The sequence below is a fragment of the Bactrocera oleae genome, chromosome 5, assembly GCF_042242935.1.
Source record: "Bactrocera oleae isolate idBacOlea1 chromosome 5, idBacOlea1, whole genome shotgun sequence".
NCBI lineage: Eukaryota > Metazoa > Arthropoda > Insecta > Diptera > Tephritidae > Bactrocera > Bactrocera oleae.
This window is the reverse complement of record NC_091539.1, coordinates 38,895,326-38,916,601: the sequence shown is the minus strand read 5'-3', so window position 1 is coordinate 38,916,601 and position 21,276 is coordinate 38,895,326. Positions and strand designations below refer to the sequence as shown.

Genomic DNA, 21,276 nt, shown 5'->3' with positions numbered 1-21,276 from the left:
CTGTGTCATTTACCGCATCGTATCATCCAACGTTGCGTTTGTAAATTTCTGTACTCCTTTTTCAGTGCTTCTGTTTTTTGCCACAATTTTCACGGCGTCTTAAAAAATAAAGGTACATTTTGTGTAGAAAAAAGCATTTTACTCGAAAGTTTTTGAGCTTGATTATTCATTATTTTAGGGGTTGAGAGTTTAAAAAAATTTCTTCAACAAAAAGAGTATAATTTGTGAAAAAAATTATTTTCAAGTTTTAAAGCGGTGAAAATTAAAATGGGGAGAGTACATAAGAAAAAAATCGCAGAATATGCGGAATCTGCTGAAAATGAAAACGAACAAGATGAGGAAACTAAAAAGAGCGCCACGGTGGAGTCCAATAGCGATGAATCGGAAGTTGAAGCTGGACGTGAAGAAGGTGATGATGGAAAAAAAAAACAAAGCGTTGTAAGAGATCAAACACATCCCGAAGGGAATACCGATGATGAATTCCATTCTGTACAGGGTAGCGTCTCCGATGACGACCAGGAAGAGGAAGGAAGTAGCGGTACGAGCGGTAAGAAGGGAAACAAACGCAAAGCAGCACCTGAAAAACTGACCGATGGGGACAATGATAATTTGGACAGTGATGATGAGCCATTAAATGGTGGCGGTACTGGTGCTGGTGGAGCTAAGAAGGGGCGCAAGTCGACAGCGGGTGGAAAACAGAAAGCTGCAGGAAAGAATGGCAAAGCCGCTGGTAGGCGTGGCAAAGGCAAAAAAGCACAAACTAAAGCTCTTGTTGTAGAGGATGAGGACGGAGGGGATGAGGAAGTATACGAGGTATGGGCAGATTTAATTTACACATAAAAATTTATTATTTCAAAATTATCGGTAATCAATAGGATTTAAAATATCGATAAACGATATTTGATTCAATTTAAATATTAAAGTTTTATGTGCATTTTAATAAAAATAAAAATATAAGGCCATTTCGTCATGAGTTCGTTGAAAATGGTTTACGGTTAGAAGCAAGCTCTATGTTACTATATAAAACTAAAGCACACAATTTGATAATTTTATTTACAAGGTTAAAGATATAGTGGGGCATAAGATAGAACATGGTGTTACTTACTACTTGATACGTTGGAAAGGATACACCAAGGATGACGACACATGGGAGCCAGAGGATACACTATCGTGCCCAGATATAATTGAAAGATATAAAAATAAGGTATTTCTAAACGGAATATATTTGCTTTGACTTAGATATTTACATAGAATTTTCTTTTTTTAGCAATCGGCTAGCAAAACAATTAAGAAAAGTGGTGTTGCAGCAAAGAAGGGTCGTCCAATAAAAGGCGAATCATCGGCTGATCCAAACAAAGAATGGGAGGTAGACAAGATAATTGACTATGCCGAAGAGAAGAATCAACGTATTTTTCGCATACGTTGGAAGGGATTTGGACCGAAGGCGGACACTTGGGAACCGGAAGCGAACTTGTCATGTGACGAAATCATTGATAAATTTATGAAACGCATGAAATCACAAGAAAATGTATCATTTAAAGAACTTCGTGAAGAGCCAAAAAAAACTAAACGGCTTGTAAATGAAACATCGCCACGTACAAATTATCATAATCCAATTGGGCGAAAATCAAAACGCGCTGTATCAAAGAAAAGGTATGGGTAAGAGTTGTTAAAAAATAAATGCAAATACTTTTTATATAATTATCTTTTTAATTTGCAGGGTTTATTATGGTGATAGCGATGAGTAACTTGAAGTATAATGACATACTTTTTTGATGTCTTTATAGCGTTTCTTTTATCTGAAAGGATAATTTTTATATATATATTTTAGTTCCAACAATTTACTTTTGAATGTTAAAATTTTAACCGATATTGGTTTATTAGTATCTATCTCAATTCTATACGTCACCGCATGCTAAACAAAATCAATTTGACCGAATTTTAGAATTTTTAAGTTAAATCATTATTTCGCCGAATATATTGAAAAAAAAAGTAAAAATTGTACAACTATTCATATATACATACATATGTATGTACTTCCTCGGTGACATGATATGTACGTATTAGCGGTAATACATTTATAATGTATATTTGATTAAAATTAATAAGAAACATTGAATTAAACATTTTATCAACCATATGAAAATTATTTTTTTATAAAAAAGAAAAAAAAAAATTAAACAAGTTCTAAAAATTGTAACCGTAGATTTATACAAAACTATAACTCTACACGATTTTAAGAATAAATATAATGAATGACAGCGTTTCAGTTTATACATATATTGCCAGCTAAACTACTAGCAACACGATTTTATATTTATCAATTACTGCTTTTGGTAATTTTTGTGCTAATATTCCCTTTTCATGAAACTATACATTCAAGCACGAAGCTTTTGTAGAACCACGGATTATAGTGCTGAAGGATGTTTTTTTTTTAATTAAATAATTGGATGAAAACGAAATTTTATCTGTTCCTTAATAATGCTTATATTTCATCTGAAATTTTTTTTATAACCACTATTTTTTGGCATTGATCTACATACAATATATTGACTTTTACTTGGAATTATTTGAATAAATTATAATAAGCAAAATATTAATCAGTGAAACTTACGTTATAGTCTCGTTCTTCCAAAGATGTTAATTTTTTCTTTGTACTTAAGCAACGATTTGCTTTGTTTATTTAGTTTTATTTCAATTATAGAACATAACATTTGCCATCGTAAAATAGCGGTTTTAATTATTTGAAAATGGATTTTAGTTATTTATATTGTAATATGAATGTCTTATGCAAGCGCTGGTTGTAAACCAAATCCAGGACCTTTCGGCTCTTCAGTAAGTGAACTTGGTTCACCTGCAGGTTCGCTGGCATAACGACCGTTGCGTGGACCGGGTGGTGAGGGTTTACCGGCTTTGAAGTCGGCCAAAATTTGTTGCATGTCTTTAGCTGTTAAATCTTCCTGCATCGACGAGGAAAAGAAAAAATCGAATTTAAAATATGGATAATGTAAATACAAATTTAAAACTTACGTAGTAGTCATCATTTATAGCCACCATTGGAGCATTAACACATGCACCCAAACACTCTACCTCGGAGATCGTGAAAAGGCCATCCTTAGTCATCTCACCGGGTTCAACTCCCAAAGTTTTCTGTTTTCAAAGAATTTATTGGATCTTGAAACAAATAACTTCCATTAATACTTGTAATATACCTTGCAACAGTCCATAATCTCATCGGAGCCACGCAGCCAACATGGAGTGGTGGTACACACTTGAATGTGGTATTTGCCAGTAGGTTTTCGTAGAAACATTGTATAAAAAGTGGCGACTTCATAGACGCGCATATGCGACACTTCCAAGATTTCTGCAACCTTTTGCATTGCCGATATTGGCAGCCAACCATATTGGCGTTGTGCCAAGTCGAGCAGTGGAATCATTGCTGCGCGTTTATAACCCTCTGGGTATATGCTGATGATAGCCTCAACGCGCTTTAAAGGTTATATGCATGATTTCCAATAAGGAGTTAATGAATAAAGAGCAGATATGCTAACAACTTACCTTCTTATTCTCCGGAGTAAACTCAAATTTGATGTTTGGATTGTCTTCGGGTGTGTCACGGTGTACGAAAAGATGATCACTGCGCTGTACCGCACTTGTGGCGATAGCGCGCATACTGCCACGCTGTGCACGAAAATTAAATATTAATAAAAAATTTAGGAATAATAACAGATTTACGCTTTAAATTACATAACGTACAGTCCTATTTTTCGCTTTGCCAAAATTATTTTTTTGTCAGCGCATGTTTTATAAATTTATTTTCACTCACCACTAAATTGATTGACTTAGATGCACAACTTGAAATCATTCTAACAAATAAATTGCAAACCCGTAAATATTAAATAATTTCGTTTATGCTTCAAAGCAGCAAAAATTTGTGTTGTTTTGACAACTGACAGCACACCGAAATCAGGAAATTTTCAAATAATTGGATGCATTGTCATAATCAGCTGTTCACTTGTTGTCAGTCAAATGATTGAAGAGAATATTGTTAGTTACACTAGTGTGAAATTAAAATTTGATTTATAGTCGCTATCGGAGTAATGCACATACCATACATAGTATATAGAAGTAATTTTCTCAAAAAGGATTAAGCTCGGTCGCAGCCGAAAGTTGGATCTTCTCGTATTCTTAAACATTTAAAGAGTTTGAAATACATCGAGATGTGTGCGAAATTTGTCACAATTTTAATGAACATTTTCTGTCCAAAACCGGTAATGAAAAATCTTTTCCGATTTTACTCGACTTAAATTTTCTAGGACTATGTATTTTCTGGCAATCACTATGAAGAATACCACATATAGAATTAAAAACATATCTCAAGGATAATGGACAATTTGATTTAATTTAAGAGGCTCAGTTGACGATATCCCTCCCATTACTTGCGAATTAGGTCCCTGAAGCTTTTTAGATCACATTTAATTTTTTTGGGAATTCAAATAGGGTCTAAATCCAAAGATGCGCCTAGAAAGTATTACAAGAATAGAAGAATTTTTGGGAATTCAAAAGGGTTTAAATTCAAAGTATTACAAGAATAGTGTGTCGAGATTTTTTGAGATACTCGTAGCTCAACGGATAACGCCCATAGTTTTATTATGAACCAATCACCTGAAAAATGTACGTCTTTCAAGGCAAGCCATGAATTTTACCATTGTATGAAAATATGTATGTTGGTATACATAAAATCATTCGAATTTACGTCTGGTGCGCTTAAAAGCTACAACTTCATCGTTTTCTTCTTTGCAATAAAAAGTAAACTTATTATTTATTATACAAACATGTCACGAATGGTAATATTAAATGGAAAACCTTTGTGATTCATCTTCAAGCAACTAGCAATTGCCAGAAACAAAGGAAAGTTTTACGTCAGGTTTAACTACTTGTAGAGCATACGTACGTGCAGGAGTACTTTAAGGCTTGTCAAGGCTAGTAAGTAAAATATATATCACCGTAGATTGTCTACAGTAGTGCGATCTGCCACGAAATATATAAGTTTCATATATACGAACAATTCACTATAGCTGCTAGATGGAAGCCCTTCTAGTAATACTTATATATTCTCAAAAAGACTAATGATTGAAACCCGAAGGTTCAAGTTTAACCCGTTGGCTGCCAGTGTATCCCCGGTGTTCACAACGAAAAATCACCCCCGGTGCACCGGTTTTTTGTTTTATTTTAACAGAAATTTTATTGTTGCCTTCAAAACAGGCCAATACAAGTCTATCAACGTTTAATCCCATTTTCCATACACTTGTTATAAGCCTCGGCTGGAATAGCCTTCAGTGCCATAATTATAAATCCACGTCTCGTCACCACTAATGATGCGTTTGATGAATGATTAAAAGTGTCCACAGATACGTTGTCAAACATCTTTCACGTCAGATCGTTTGGTTCGTGTCTAGCGTTGATTCGATCCGTAAGAAATGTTGAACTCTTTTGCTATCTTTTTACTTATATTTTGATATCAATCCATTAATATATCGAAATATTTATATTTCAGATAATTGCATGTCATTTGTTTGCAAAACTATGTGATCAGCTGTTTTAACGTGAGCGTCTACTGGCCTCACGACTTGGATAGCACAATTGATATATTGGCGTTCAAGTTCTAAAAGTGAGAGTGATTGAAAGCGATTTCTTGATCGTGTAACGTCCGGGTTACTCTAATGTGGCATTGAACAAAAATTCGCCTAAAGACCTAGATGATATTTTCTTGTTCCGATGTATAAAGATCTTGGTCGGATAGAAATTCGGTTCGATGAGTGCTATGCCTTCAACGATATGACGTTTTATGGATATCTCTCACAGAAGGGAGGTGTAATAATAAGGGTACCATTAGATCTATAAAGGTCGATTTCATAAAGGGTTTCTTGAAGTTTAAAGCTAACCATAAGACGAAAACTGATTTACGTTTTAAAAGTTGGTATCAAGTGGTCGATCTTACGCTGGGAATTGGAATGATCGAAAAGTATGAGAGTACCCGTGGGGAATATAAGAATGGCATACACTTGATTTCATTTATCAAAGAACCAAATTTGTTTGCCGGTGTTTAAACCACGAGCCACGCTCCCCGAGCTAGTATTGTGACACAAATTACGAGTACATATAACAATTCTGACCGGCCATACATTCGCACAGACATATACATATGTATCTGTATGAACAAATCAACTCGTATGCGGATTGTGAACGCGTCCATGTACGTGCTTATTTTATCAATTAACGTAAAAATCGTACATAATGCCTATATGTTACTAGGCTATGGAGAATTGTAAAAGGCGCTTCAAAGAATTTAGAATACTCGCGGTTTGAGTATTAGAATACTCGTGCCAGAGACGCGGCACGTCGAATGCGAATGCGAAATATTAAATTAGATTAACGTTTGAAACGTGCGTATAAATTGACCGTTATCAGTGAATTAATTTTAAGATCGATTTAATCGCCGATATGTGTACGAGTAGGGAATTGAGCAGAGTCGACATGGCATTCACCATTCTCCACTACTGTTCGGCTGTATGCGAAAAATACTTGCTGCTGTTACTACTGCTGTTGTTGGCGAAGAATGACAAAGAAGCCAGAGCTGCAAAGAAAGCGACACGAGCTTTGTAAAAGACAATGTACTCATGCCTTAAATTTGCTTTACCTGGCCTCATTGGTGTCTCTTGGTATCTTGTTGGCTGTTGGTGTCTGGGCAAAGTCTCTATTTAGTGGCTCTCTCTTGACTTACATACACCACACCAGTAAGTGCCGTTTCAGACAGGGACGCAAAAGAGTCTCATACCAGTTTATTGTGGGCGAGGGGACGACGAGGAAAGACGAAGGGACCGTGCCACTCGTGTTCGGGTGGCACGCTTTGTGTTCTTGTTCGTAACAGCTCGCTGCTACCCTTTTCAGCATTCCTTTTCACTTTCAAATCCTTTGAATGGTTGCAAGAGCGCTCGGTTTCAAATGAATTCGATCGCAAATTTGAGTTCTGTTATCTATTTTTGTATGTAATATGCAAATATGTATGCATAGAATAATAGAAATATTATGACAAATTGTAAATAAGGAGAAAATTAAGATATAGATTATGGAGTAAAGAAATTATGAATTTTTAATACGCAGTAAAGAAATTATGAGTTTTTAATACTTAAAGGTTAGGAAATTGCTATTATAAATTTGGCCTTGAAAATATTAGTTGCGGATATTCAATACATTCTTGTGGATTAGGGAATTCCCGTCTTTAGTATTTTTTTGAAACTATTTAGCGGGTAGGTACTTGTATTATGCATATTGTTCTACCATATTCATGGTAATTCATTGCAAGCAAAATGTGTGACCATCATCTCAACATACAAATGAAATACGCAGCATGCAGTGTTGCGCGGTGTTGCGCAGTCGAACCGCACAAATATTTACGAACATTTTGTGAAAAGGAATGCAGAAAAACTAGACTCGAGTTGCTGGACTCTTTTTGACCGTGTGAATGCCCAGAGCGACACCAAAAGAAAATTTGAAAAAGATCAGACTCTTTTGCATCCCTGTCTGAAACGGCACTAAGGCTTGAAAGAAATTCTTGCACCGGACATTGTTGATGCGCTTTCGGCCACTATATGTAGTTGTGTGCGCTTGTATGTGTATGCGCTTCATGTTGAGCGATCGCATCGCTCTAAGCGTGCCAGCGTTGAGTGACTTGGTGTTGAACTTGGTCAGTGGCGGCAGGCTTTGCGCTTCCCAATATCACAGTTTGATTGCATATTTTCGATTTAGTTACGTTCAGCTTTCAATAGTGGCGTGTACAGCGTGTTCGTTGCGGCGAAAACTAAAATTCGGAAAGTGAAATTTACAAGGAAACTAATTCAGTTGAACTTTAATACATCATTTAGCGAGTAGTTATTTAACGATTTTCGAAATTGTGCATATATTTTTGAAGTAAGTGCATACGTGTTGGATATAATACTACAGACTTTTTGCGCAAACTTTTTTAAACTTTTTCAAATTAAAAAAAAAATTCAAAAATTGTTTTAAATTTTTTTTTAAAATTATTTCCAACGCATGTTTCGAATATTTCCTCGTACATTTTGTGTATTTTTTTCTCTATTACTTTTGTGTTTATTGCCGCTGCTGGCAACTTGTTGTTGCAGTCATAGCTGATTAGTGCCCTGTCCACAAGTTTGTCTCGACTCACCTACTTTCCGAGCTAATTTGCATACATTTTTAAGACGTTTGAGATCTTTTATTTTGTGCTTTTTGTTATATTTTGATAGTTTTTTTATGTATGGTCGGCTGTGAAAGTGGCTTGTATTTTACACATCTATTTATTCTAAGTTTTCGAATCTATGCAAGCTCGCGGAGTTACTGTTGGTAAATTAGGAGCTGCATTACAAATTATAAGAAGGCAATTAAATTTAATAGAAGAAAACATTTTAAAAGTATTTTAAAGAAATTATGGTATATTATAATAAAAATGAACTCAAATACCGTTTTCGCATTGTATAAAAAGCTGTCCTTTAGGAGGTCAAATTGGCATAATCTGTTTAAATGAGCTATGCATTTAACCCAAAACTTTTATGAAGTGTAATTCAGGGCAAAAATTAAAAAATCTACACAGCTGAGATGAATGAAAAGTGTTAAATCAACAAAACAAGCAGATTGTCACTCTCGATTAGAGAATTTAGCTGTGAATTATTATATTTTACTCCAAAGAGGTTACATCTGTAACAAACCGATTTCGAACCGATCTACAGATTCAGTGTGGACCGCCTCAGAACACTGTTATATTTGTTACCCAACACCTTGTAGAGTTTACTCTAACGCTCCACGTACTATTGCATCAGTCATGTTAGCTAACGGTATATCAAGAGAACGAACTTGCAGCTTGATAGACTACAAGAAGAGGGTGTTAGATAATGATGGTTCATGTCACGCAGAGTCTGTTTGTTAACTGCATACATATTTAATATGACAAGGTTAACCGTAAACAAGTGGATCTTAACTTGCTACAATATCCAGAGCATAATTATTTCAAGATCACTTGGGTTTTACGAGATTACACGAGCACTTTGCCAGTAATAGTTGGTGACTTAACTCCCATTAATGGCGTTGAACAGGTGAAATTGCAATCAAGCTTTGTCTTTATAGGAATCGACATAACATATGTGTCAAATGTCGTTAGTTAGTACTTTAGAAAGAGCTTTTGGTAGTCCTAGTACTTAACGCAGCTAAAGTACCATGAGTTTTAAGTGATCCTTTGACAGATTCAGGTTGTTTAGAAAATATATAAGGAAAATCACAATTATGCTTGTAAAATGCTGATTAAAAATTCAGTTTATTCCGGAACCGACCTTTGCGGGAACTATTCTACAAGGTAACTTCTCAAGGTTTACTACCATGACAAAAGATACTTTTTGTTGACAAAGCACAAGTCGCGATCGCAATTAAAATATTCCAATTATTTACTTCATTAATCGAGGTTCCCTAATATTATAATTCCCATTTCTTAGATTTCCCTTTGGTCGTCAACATCTGGTGGTGATCAAGTAACCCTCATTTGAGTCAAGGAGTTTTAAGACTGTCCTCTTAAAACTGTGCGCTTGTACTTATTTCTTCTGATCTATACACTTTAATTATTTAGAATTACATTTAAGTAATGCTCGAGTAATTCATTCATTATGTAATTATAATTATATGTCTATGCAAATCCGTGAACTGAATTTTGATTTGAATACCCCCACTACATTTATTTACGACTTTCGCTATCATAATTCTACATATGCAAATATGTGAGAGCTTAAATATAAACGAGTACACACATACCCTGTAGGAATCGCAAATTAAGAGATCAATGTTTTTGCAGATATTGTTTTATATTATATACTAAATAGCATACATAAATATGTGAATTCTAAAGAAATATATATAGTATGTATGTAACTAAATTTATTCTAGTCAAGCTAATTTTATTGGAGCAAAACTTGCCTAATGTGGACAGAACAGGTGGTAATCACTTTGTGATTATGCATAAGGTGGATACATAAGAATCTTCCAACCAAGCTCGCGGAGCTTCTTGCGAATTCCTATTGACGTGTGTTGCTGGCGCTATTCTGATGGAACATATTTCCTTTCAAGTTGGCCAAAGATAGCCGCTTGTGGTAGATTGCTTCTTTCAGTTGGTTCAGTTGTTGCTATACTATCAACAATCCGAATTAGGAGTTTGATTGTGGGCAGTAGCTGATAGCGTATGATTCCCACCAAACACATAACAACCTTCCTGACCTTCAATCCTGGCTTGGCCACCTTTTGCGACAATTCACCGCTTTTCAACCACGATGATTTTCACTGGACATTGTCTGAAGCGGCTTCAGAAATGTATCGATTTTGTTGCAATTCAGCAGCGATTCGTATATGGAGATTATTCAGGTTCCTTTTTGCGTTAACTTGTAAGCCTTTTGAATCCAGCCTTTTTAAATGGTTCCAAACGGTTATTTGTGCAATGTTTAGCTCTTGAGCAATCAAAACAGTGCTTACATGACGATCGGACTCGATGATTTTCATTATTTTTATCGATATTTTCCTAGACCATAACACTATTCATATTTTTGGCCGCCTGGATGGCCTTTTAGCCTTTACAGGAAAACTGCATTTAAGTCAATTTACACTTTGCTGGTGTGCATCTTTGACGCGTACTTAAGCCATAGTGAGACAAGCAATCAAAATATTATACTGTCTGAGAAGTCTTTTTTGGTACAAAATCTTATCCTTCTAACGTAACCCGAAAGGTTTCTCTTTTACCAGACTTATATCTAAATATATCTCTGTTTGGGCTTTCTACCCGCTGCGCTGGTGGGATGTTAGCTCACGAGAAGTGTTTGCCACACTTAAAGAAATTTCACTTCCACACTTAGATGCTTATATAATCGACGCAAGCGTTTCACTGCAAATATGTTATGTATGTGACGCGGTAATCGTTTCGAATTTTAGTTGCTTTGTTGTTGTTGGCATACAATTTATGCGTTATGATAACGGAACTGTAATATTATTCATACTTGCTAAGCGTTCACACACACATCAGCGCATGCTTAGCCATCCGCCTATACACGCAGAGTTGCCGGTAAATAAAATGTTGAAGAAGAAAGAAACTAGATGACGAAGAAACGTTGGTGTGCTGCCGAAACGCTAACAAATTACTTTTGCTCATTATAAATTCACTTTCAACGATGACAGCTTAGCTGGCACATACATACGTACATATGTACTACATACAAGTGCTTGTGCTCAGATGTAAGTTTAGCGTGCACTTGTGAATTATTGAAACGGCTAGATAGTGCTGCAATGAGTGTGCGGATGTGTTAGTATTTTGTGGCTGACTTTGTTATGTAATAGCACAAAATTATATTTAAACCGTCAACAAGATTTTTTCGGTCACAAGCGGCGTCAGCGGCATCCTCCTTAGAATCACCAGCAGCGGCAGCGTCAGCTTCAAAACCCGTGCAACAACCGGATATGCGGCGTCATGCAAATGATGTACACTCGCCAACACTCACAGTTCAATATGTTAGTATGTGTACGTGTCTTCCCGCCTATTTTTGTTCGGCCGTTAACCCACTATGTGTAAGCTGTCGAATTTCGCCAGGAATGTGGCACTTCTGAATTGTAGTTATTGAGGTAATCACAAATAATTGCAATTCGGAATTCGAAAAAGGAAGGTGGGGCCGAGTGGGTTGGGTGCACCGGGATCTCTGTGTGGACTGGTCAGACTTTCAGTATAGAGTTAATTTCGATAATGATTCCTTCAATTTAGTTTATTGAAAGTTCGTGTGTATCATCCAAAAACGAAATTTGAACCACGAATATAATTTGTATCGATCTTCGCAACTTTGGTTCAGGGGGTATAATCGATTGCATGAGCTCATGCAAGCGTTAGTGACTGCTAACTTGGGATTATCAATTTTTCAAACTTTGAAATTGGTATATATTCTTTTGTGTGGATGTGACTAACTTCTCTTCTTCACCTAACTTAGTGTAAGGAAATTTCTGAAAACTTTATATGAAGTAGCGGGCGATCTTACTTAAAAACTGGTTAATTGGAATTCGAAAAAGCTCGAAAATAACATTGCAAATACTAGGAATTTTTCCGATTCCAAGTTATGGGGTTTTCGATCTTTCTACTACTATCTACTGATACAGTAATGAAGGCTTTCTCGTGGTAAAAATTTGTTAGGAAGAATAACAATAAACATCTAATAATAACACGGTACCACCGCTGTTTTGGGTAGTCCCTCGGCAGCCAATGAAAGGCCTAAAAGTTTATTTCTGTTATAATAGAGCGTCTATTATAATATTTCAGACATTCGAGGACGGCTTTGAATTTGTAGAATACTTCATAAATTTAGGAGATGTATGAACCCGTGTATGATGAATATGTTATAAGAGAAAGGGTGGCGTCAGCTGCTATTGCTATATACTTGTAGTACAGTAGAGAATTCGGTCCGTGGCACTTGAAAAAAATTGGGCGAACTAATCATATTTTCGGGTCCACAAAGCAAGTCTGTTAATTTAAAATAGTTGTGGCTCTCAAGAGTGCCTTAAGTATACTTTGACATAATAATAATTCTTTGAACATTAAACTCGCATGTTATTCCAATGTTTTATTAAGTACAGCATGGTGACAACCCCAGCCGTGAGAAACACAATGATTGGATAAAGTTTAAATTAAAGAAAAATATTTTTTCGTAACAGTGGTTACTCTTTGGTAGTCATCGTATAATATTGGAGTGTATTTGTAAAGACCGAATAGTTTTCGTTTAAACTGTTGCCATTGACTCGAGGCAATATTTATTTATTTCTTATATTCTGCTTGACTAAAAAATTCCGTTTAAATTTTGTGAAAGTAAAATTGCATTACAATAGGTACAACAATGCTTAGGAAAAGGGGAGAAGTAAACAAAACCCTTATGCGTTGGATAAATATATATATAAATTTTCAGCTACTGTATATATACTTGTATATATACCATATATATACAAATCTCTATATACGCAGATTTTTAGTAATTCATCTAATGATGTGAAACACTTTCTATTTTATTAACCGATTTATACAATTTCTATAAATGAATGATAATTTTGAACTATCAATAGTCTTTATAATTATATCAAACAAGATTTATTGGTTTTAGGCATGCAGGCGACATATAAATAGAATCCCGTCAATTATTTCATTAATTTATTTGTATTATTTGATATATTAACTATACACTACTTACGTCCAACATAACCTTTTGATATGAGGTGTGCCTTTGGTTTATAGACATAGTCGACTTTCTTTTATTTATTTCCTCTATTTGCTAACAAGCGCAAATTAATGAATCAATATGTGACAATGGAGGCGAAAAATGTGTGAGGAAATAAATCAGTAACAAAAAAAAAATCACTGTATGTTTGTATGTGTGTGTACGTACCAGCCATATTTGCCGGTTGTGTAAAGAAAAAATGCAAACAAACTTCTACTTTCATTGAAAAAATTCTCAGTGTCCGTGTATCAAAGAAATGCGACCTAATTTTTTGTGTGTCCAAATGAAAAAGTAACCAAAGCAAAAAGTTTGCGCCCAAAATATGTAAGTGTAGTGATGTGGGCGCAAAATGTGTGAAATGAGCGCAAAATGGAATAGGCAAAGCAAACAATAATATATGTACTTTTTATTAGAAAAAAAGCAAAAGCATAATTTATAATTTTGTAATAAACTTATTAATAAAAATTATGAAAAAAATAACACCATATAAAATTTAAAATGTTTTCACATCTATTTGATTCAAGTAATAAATAAATTACAACATTATAAATATTACTATATATATTATTATACAATATAATAAATATTGCCCTATGCTCCAACAGGAGATAAAGAAAATTGTATATATAAATATATACATAATTATTATATTTAAATTTACACTCAAGTCTACCACCACTACCCATAAAATGAAGCAATAAACGAGTAGTGTTATTATATAATTTCGTTCCATTTACACTGATAATGTTAAATAGCTACTATGATTTATTTCTTACAATAGGTATCTCCGTAGACCGTACTTCGCTATTCTGAACAAAGCTCCCACTACAGTAATTTATTTTTAGAATTGAAACAAAAATAATAATCTTTGTTACAGACAAATTTGGCGATAAAGGAGATTCACAAACTAATCCAATCTTCCAATATAGACCAAAATTTTTGGTTGATTTCTAGTAATTTTTGGGTTGATTGTGGTTACTCTTGAGATTTTTATTTCTCAGCTACTGTTTAAATTTTCGAGAAAAGTTTTCATATATTAGCTAGATATGTTAATGCTTTCCCAATACCGTTAAATAATCAACTGCTCAAAGAAATAATGCAATTAAACCGTTAAAAATAATTGTGATTATTTTTAAAGATGCTGAATCATTATTCAATCAAACTTTCTCGTAGTCGTGAGATCGAATTTCTTGAAAAAATGTTGTCTTTGAAAATATCATACAATGCGCAAAATTTTTAAAGTGTTATTCTAGTCCAGATTAAAGAATCTGAATTATTTTTATTAATATTTTGACAAGATATATACATACTTATGTTTTAACATTATATAAAGAACAAGAAGTAAAAAAATTGAACACTTAAAATGTTATAAGCTGTTGAAGTGCGGGTTTGGAAAAAATGAATGCACTTAGTCTGTCACGATTACAATCATCCAAATGATCACTTATCCATGTACGAATTTTTTAATATATTTTGAATTTCATAGAATTTTTTAAAATTAGTAAACATTTTTAATTTATTCTGAATCATAGCAAGAGAAATATATAGAAAAGACAGACCAAATATTAAGGAAAATGGTTAAGGAGGACTTGAGGCCTCATGACCAACTTTTTGAAAAATCAGTTTCGAGGAAAATGCGTTTAAAGGTAAAATGACGCTCAGCGTCAACTGGTCCAGCAGTTTGGGGTGTCGTGCCACTAAAACTGCTATGTATCTGGAAATAATTAAGATTGTTTTAAGAAAATATTCTTGAAAAGTTAAACTTTGAAAATATGAAAAAATCGATTTGTTTTAATTTTTACGCTAGAATACCTCCTAATGAAAGATCAGAAAGTATAACATCTAGACAAACCTCCATTAAAAATGTCTCAAAACGTTTTTTGGCTTTTATTCTGAGTAATTTTTGTCCAACGTCACTTCTGCAGTAATGTTTATAGAAAGGAAAAAGGTAACACATGCAAAATTTGTTCATATACCTATCAGAACTTATTTATTTTAACGATGATCTTCTTTTGTAGTGTGCACAATGTAAGTGGCAAACAGACGCAGCACCTCACTTAGCTTACTTATCCAAAACATAACTGAATCGGTATGAGAAAATTGCTATCCTGCCTGTTATAGTCATCATTTATGTACATGCATGTATTATCAGAATCATTAGAAATCGATAACAATCAGGAAACAAAAAGCAGTATGTATGTATATTATATGTGTGTCGTCGTTGTATAAACCTGGAAAGTTTAGTGTGGGTCTGTTGGCCGCAACTAGCATGCTAAGCAAGTGTATTCGATTGTACAAATAAGTTTGTGCACAAGTATGCATTTAATTAGGTCAATCGCCCGTTTGTGGTATCGATAAAATTAAGTATGTATGTGCATGCAAGCAACTAAATAAGGAACAAAGAAGTGATAGCAAGATATGCGGATGGATTCTAGTGTAACTGCGAGCTAAATATTTACATACATATATGCCTCCGGGTGATGACGCATTGCTGAAATGATTCGGGGAAAAAGTTGTATAAGCGCAAATGTATATATTTTTTTGTTAAATAATTTATAAATTCTTTGGTTTCCCTAAATACTTAAAACACATAAAGACAAAAATTGCAGTAGAAAATGTTGGATGTCCTATAATATACATACATATATATAAATGATAAGCGTGAAGGTCACTATAGCATATTGCGGTCTTACGAACTGATCGATAGAAATCAAGTATTTGTATGGAAAACTTTTTTATTTGAGAAATTATCTTCACAAAATTTAGCACAGAATATTGTCTAAAACAACAAACTGAAAGATCAAGATAAAAGATCAATTTACCATGTTAGGCAATCTTAACTCGACTTGAAGGTTGTATTTATGAAACAACGCTTAAAAAGAACTAGCAAAAGGTTGGCTGGTTATGTTTTCAGATTTAGTTACACATACATTTGCAAAAAGGAATGTATTTGTGAAGAATGTATTATAGTTTCGGTGTAGTCGAAGTTAAGTTTTGTTCTTGTTTTTATATTAACTTTATTTAACAATGCCTAAATACATTTCATAAAAAGGTATATTTTTTACTTTCGGTAGCGAATTCTATGTAATTGTCATAAAAATAGTTTTACGGGGGGCTATACGTGTATAATGTTATTAAACAAGCTAATAAACTAAATTGACGCACTTGTAATTTTTATTGGGGCTTACTACAAACACTCATCATGTTAATAATGTTGTTATTGCTGTTGCTGTCATAATTATTATTCTACTGTTACAGCAGCCACTTTCGGTGAGTGACCATAATAGTTTTGAACTGGTTCTGCCATAAAAAAGCGATGACTTACACACACAAACACATCCACTTCTTTGCTTTATCTAGTTCTTTGGTCAGTGCTACAAGAATGCCAGCATTGGTGCTTCTGGTTATGGAATTGTGGACTGCTGCACTTGTATCGAAGACATAGTTGTTGTTGTTAGCTTTGCTGCAAGTGTTATGACCATTATGTGTATGGTGAGCTGTCACTTGTTTTTGTTACTGCCCCGATTTGATTTGGTCATCAAGGCATACTTTCTATCCGTTATTAATAATAACAATAATGAACATTAACAACAAGAAGCACAAATAACATTGCAGCGTTGAAGTGGCAACAAGAGAATGATAATAACACATGTATTTGTAGTATACATATATGCCTATGGCATATAACTTTATACATGCATGAATGTATGTGCGTATATACCCAGTTAACTGTAGTTAAAAAATTTCACCGCTTCTTTGGACACTTCCGTCCCACACCAGCAAATAACACAATTTAAGCCGGCTTATGCATGTATGTGTGGATGTGTGCAGCAAAAAAATAACATGTAAGAATGTGTGTAAGTAAGTATGTCTCGGAAGCTTTTGGTTACCTTAGATATATATACACGTATGTATATTTATAGTATGTGGCTTAAGCTGCGTGGCCTTCTCGTTGCTCCTACTTAGTCTGTCAGGCAGAAATGGTCACTAGTGCTTCTTCTTCTTCATCTTCTTCAAATGAGCCTTTGTTGATTTACATTACTTTTTAAAAATGCGTGCTTATTTAATTAGTTTTTTGCTTGCATCTTCGTTTTCGTTTCGTCTGCTAACGACTTGTTGAAAAAGTTAATTCGTTTGCGCATGCGCGCGCAGCCGCACAGCATCAGCTTAATATTCAGGCGTGTATACTTTCATACACAAATATTATATATAAAATACGTTTGTGTGTACACGAATATATAGGGTTTATTTGTATTTCACGCAAATATTTGTTTAATTTCACTCTCGTTTCTTTCTGGTATTTTATTTTTTGTATTTTCGCCAGCCAGTGTTGTGACTAATGATTAAACATAAGTCGAGTTTTTTCACCTTAAAAATAGACAAATGAACTGTGGCACAAAAGCGCGTGTTTTCATTTCTATTAATTCGCACTTTTACTACAATATTTTTGTAATTTTTTGCATTTTTTAGCATTCATTAATGTACATATGTACTTGTATATTGAAAATTTATATGCAAAAAAAATTACTATATAATATCTACAAGCAATTGTAGTAGTGTTAATTTTACCACGTTTATTCTTTTATCAATTTTTTATGCGGGTTGTTGTGTGTATATATATATACAAATGTAAGCACATAAGTTTAGGCAATCAATAATTTGTTAACGATTACTATATAATATTTTTTTGTTTCACGGTTTTAACGTTAATTTTATATATTCTTTATTTTCTACCATTCTTGCATTATAATAAATACTTTTATTTTTATTTTATGCTCTGTTTCATTTCACTTGCTATATAAACTGTTATATAAAAACTTGAATATTTACATACTTACTTTTATAAATATGTAAAACGTAATTTTTCGCTGTTGTTGTTAAGGTGAAATTTGAATGCTTTTATAACTTTGATTAGTTTACCGCGTTTGTTTGTAGTTTCATTTCAGTTGTTTTGTTGTTGTTTTTATGCCATCTCTTCGTACGTGTAGCGTCACTTTGGCACCACAAATGACTTTTGCTTTTTCTATTTGGCAAATTTGTATAGTGTTTTTGTTATTATAATTGTTTATTTGTGTAATTGAGTGGGCAAAAAAATTTAACTAATTAATAACAACACAATGTGAAACAGTTTACCGTTTTTTAATACTTAAGTGTCTGTTATGTAAATTTAGTGTTTAAACTGAAGGCGTTGGGTCAAGCTGCGACTTTCGCTGAAGTTTTTAAATTGTTGCAAATAATAAAAAAGTTAATAATTCAAAATTTTTTTACTATTTTACACAGAGTTTCATATATGAGCACTTTAACCCTCAAAATGACACTCGGCTTCTGTTGAATAGGTTGTTTGCACTTCTGAATTTCAAAAAATCGATTTTATTTGCATATATATTTAATGAAATGAAAAAAAGTTAATCCAGCAAATAGTCTCGGAGATATGATCGCATTTGTAAAAATAAAAATCTTTTTGGTTTTAAGATTTGAGAACCCGCAGATATATGTTCTCCTGGAGATCGACTACGGAATCAACAGAATCTTAAATTTTTCAAACTGAAACCCCGATTATTAAGTACCTTAAATTTTGTAAATAGACAGTATTTTTACATATTTATTAAAAAAAATGCCTCTTAACTTTTACCCCGTAAACTTCCATTCACTATTTTTTTACCTCTCCCGAATTATTTTAAAATATTACAAATTATAAAATTTCATTTTCATACGACAAGATATTTAAAGAATATTCCTAGAAAATATCAAGTTAATCGACTGATTAGAACTTGAGATATCATGATATATGCATCGAAAAAATAGTTTCGAAAAAAACGCGTTTAACGTTAAAGCTATATCATCATATTATAGCATTGCCACGACACTAAAACTGCTACACTATATGATATTTTTTCACTCTAAGTTGAAGCTTTCAAGCTGGTTTTTGTTCGGTTTCGAATATTGTTTTGGCATTTTGCAAGATACCAGTGGCATATTAGATGTAAGGCAGCGAAAATCCGCATACTTGAGTAATTCATCTGAAAATTTTTTTCCAGAATTACAATATAATTGAAATATCTACACTTATTATTAACCTAATTCTCTTTCACCTTACAGTTCTCAATCTTCAATTCAGTATGCGTTATCAAGATATTGTGATCGGCATTGTCGTCGCTTCCTTAATGTACTTCATTTGCGTAGATGCCAAAACAGTGTTTCGACGTGCAGACAAAATTTCCTCTCCCTTTCAGCGTCTGAATTTGCCACCTGAAGAAATCGATCCAAATGTAGCGCCACTCGAACCACAACACATCGAGTCACTTAATTCGGAAGACTTTTCAGGGCCAGGCACCGATGAATCAACCCAATTCGCCGATGAAGTTGTCGACCAGGCTGATGAAGCAACAGTAGCAGCTGCAGCTGCTGCGAATGAAGTTGAAAATGAAGCGACAAATGAGATAGTCGATGTGGTAACCATTGCACCTGCAGTGGCTATACCGGCAGTAGCAGCAGCGGCCGCACCAGCCGCCGCATCCAGCAGTTCCGCTTCCAGTGCAGCAGTAACCGAAGCAACCACTGTACAGAACCAGGATGATCCCAGTCCAATCAGCAAATACTGTAAATGTACCGACGATCATTGTGATTGTTGCAGGCAATTCAATTTGCCATTGATACCAGTGCGTGGACCGGGTTGTGCCAAAATCACCTATCTAGGCAATGAGCGTATGTCGGTGTCGATCAAATATGGCGATATTACATTGGCGACTCGTACAATTTCAGGTGATTCAAGATAGAAAGGAAACTTTAGTGTGCCAGTATTTATTTTATGAATTTCTTCTCATAGGTAAGCGCGCTAAGCCCATTTGCGTAGGCTTACCTGGTGGCTACTCTAAATTCTGTGGACGTGTTTATGGTCTATCCAGAGCCAAAAATGACTTCAAGGCTTGCTTAGGATTCGAATTGCGCGCGGAAGATGAAGTAGAGGCAGCTTTGCGTGTGTCTTGCTTTAAATTTGGTCCCGAAGGCTTGAGAGTTGCTGAAGCTGAACCCTTGCCCGTCGAGGTGAACAAGGAAGAAGATGATGATGACATTTTTGGCTTTGGAGGTGGGTTATTTTATAAAGGCTGATTAGAAATCTGGTTTTATAATATTATTTCACATACAGCTGGTGGCGATGATGATGACGATGATGACTACGATGATGAAGCTGAAGAGGCTGATGGGGAAGATGACGAAACCGATGAAGATGGTAATACTAAAATGACACTCCACATTTGTTATAGCTATATTATACGAGTTTAATTGTAGATGATGCCGAAGAGAACGATGATGATGACACTGAGGCGCCAGCTGATGCAGATTATGGCGGTTTTAGCTTAGCCGGTTTACTTGATGAACTGGACGATGATGATGAAGAGAAGCCTGCCGCGGCTGCAACACCAGCTGTAGCTATTGCACCCGCCACCCGAATCGCTGAGCGTAAAGATGATGCGCAAGGTAAAGAGGACAATGGTGCCGTAGCAGCGGAAGGTCATGTCGAATCTGTTGCTGAAGATGCCGATGTGACGCCCGCACCTGCGGTTGTAGATGTTACCACTGTGAAATCGAAGAAGAAGTCGAAAAAGGAACGAAAACAAAAGAAGAAGAAGGCCGCATCGACGGGAGAAAATGATTTCGCCATCGAAATTTTGAATGGTATACTGGATTTTTTCAACTGAGCCTGCAAACCGGACTTGCAGGCATGTATGGAAATAGTGTAAATACGATTTATTGAAGCGAACTTATCATCACGGTCGCTATAATTTAAAACAAATTTAGGCTAGGTGAAAAGTAATTATTTATTTAATTTATTTTGTATGTTAAAGACATAACTATGTATTTAGTAAGTAATATGAGGTATATACGTAAGCTAAAATTTTAAAATTAATCGAACAAATAAAACAAAATCAAATTTTAATTGAAA

The 21,276-nt window shown here is 34.5% G+C and overlaps 3 protein-coding genes across 7 annotated transcripts; 2 read left to right on the top strand and 1 right to left on the bottom strand.

The window, feature by feature from the left end:
• The first annotated feature begins 6 nt into the window (after positions 1–6).
• On the top strand, positions 7–2,261 carry LOC106616715 (M-phase phosphoprotein 8). Of its 4 annotated transcripts, XM_036366268.2 has the most exons (6): positions 7–112; positions 179–438; positions 496–813; positions 1,061–1,204; positions 1,268–1,659; positions 1,721–2,261. In XM_036366268.2, the coding sequence occupies exons 2-6, from the start codon at positions 268–270 to the stop codon at positions 1,746–1,748; spliced, it is 1,053 nt and encodes a 350-aa protein (XP_036222161.1). In that variant the 5' UTR covers positions 7–112; positions 179–267; the 3' UTR covers positions 1,749–2,261. The 4 variants fall into 4 exon arrangements, with proteins under 4 accessions (XP_036222161.1, XP_036222160.1, XP_014089029.1 ...); XM_036366267.2 differs by having other exon boundaries at positions 179–813; positions 1,268–1,653; XM_014233554.3 differs by having other exon boundaries at positions 179–813.
• Positions 2,262–2,675: 414 nt separating this feature from the next.
• ND-24 (NADH dehydrogenase ubiquinone) lies at positions 2,676–3,987 on the bottom strand. The gene is made up of 5 exons (XM_014233557.3): positions 3,827–3,987; positions 3,559–3,681; positions 3,213–3,488; positions 3,031–3,150; positions 2,676–2,960 (listed from the first exon to the last, which is right to left on the bottom strand). Exons 1-5 carry the CDS (start codon positions 3,863–3,865, stop codon positions 2,787–2,789), a joined length of 732 nt encoding a protein of 243 aa, XP_014089032.1. The 5' UTR covers positions 3,866–3,987; the 3' UTR covers positions 2,676–2,786.
• A 3,654-nt stretch (positions 3,988–7,641) lies between these two features.
• Positions 7,642–21,276, top strand: LOC106616721 (uncharacterized). 2 transcript variants are annotated; one of them, XM_036366273.2, is made up of 7 exons: positions 7,642–7,971; positions 15,139–15,279; positions 15,350–15,420; positions 19,431–20,093; positions 20,158–20,418; positions 20,479–20,562; positions 20,622–21,276. In XM_036366273.2, the coding sequence occupies exons 4-7, from the start codon at positions 19,451–19,453 to the stop codon at positions 21,029–21,031; spliced, it is 1,398 nt and encodes a 465-aa protein (XP_036222166.2). In that variant the 5' UTR covers positions 7,642–7,971; positions 15,139–15,279; positions 15,350–15,420; positions 19,431–19,450; the 3' UTR covers positions 21,032–21,276. The 2 variants fall into 2 exon arrangements, with proteins under 2 accessions (XP_036222166.2, XP_014089038.2); XM_014233563.3 differs by lacking the exons at positions 15,139–15,279; positions 15,350–15,420 and having other exon boundaries at positions 7,643–7,971.

Coding starts and splice junctions, on each gene's coding strand:
- LOC106616715 (XM_014233554.3), top strand. CDS start 268: ATGGGGAGAGTACATAAGAAAAAAATCGCAGAATATGCGGAATCTGCT. Junction 814..1,060: donor GGGATGAGGAAGTATACGAG/GTATGGGCAGAT, acceptor TTTATTTACAAG/GTTAAAGATATAGTGGGGCA. Junction 1,205..1,267: donor TTGAAAGATATAAAAATAAG/GTATTTCTAAAC, acceptor TTCTTTTTTTAG/CAATCGGCTAGCAAAACAAT.
- ND-24 (XM_014233557.3), bottom strand. CDS start 3,865: ATGATTTCAAGTTGTGCATCTAAGTCAATCAATTTAGTG. Junction 3,489..3,558: donor TTACTCCGGAGAATAAGAAG/GTAAGTTGTTAG, acceptor TAACCTTTAAAG/CGCGTTGAGGCTATCATCAG. Junction 2,961..3,030: donor CTATAAATGATGACTACTAC/GTAAGTTTTAAA, acceptor TCGTCGATGCAG/GAAGATTTAACAGCTAAAGA.
- LOC106616721 (XM_036366273.2), top strand. CDS start 19,451: ATGCGTTATCAAGATATTGTGATCGGCATTGTCGTCGCTTCCTTAATG. Junction 20,419..20,478: donor TGACATTTTTGGCTTTGGAG/GTGGGTTATTTT, acceptor TTTCACATACAG/CTGGTGGCGATGATGATGAC. Junction 20,563..20,621: donor TGACGAAACCGATGAAGATG/GTAATACTAAAA, acceptor GTTTAATTGTAG/ATGATGCCGAAGAGAACGAT.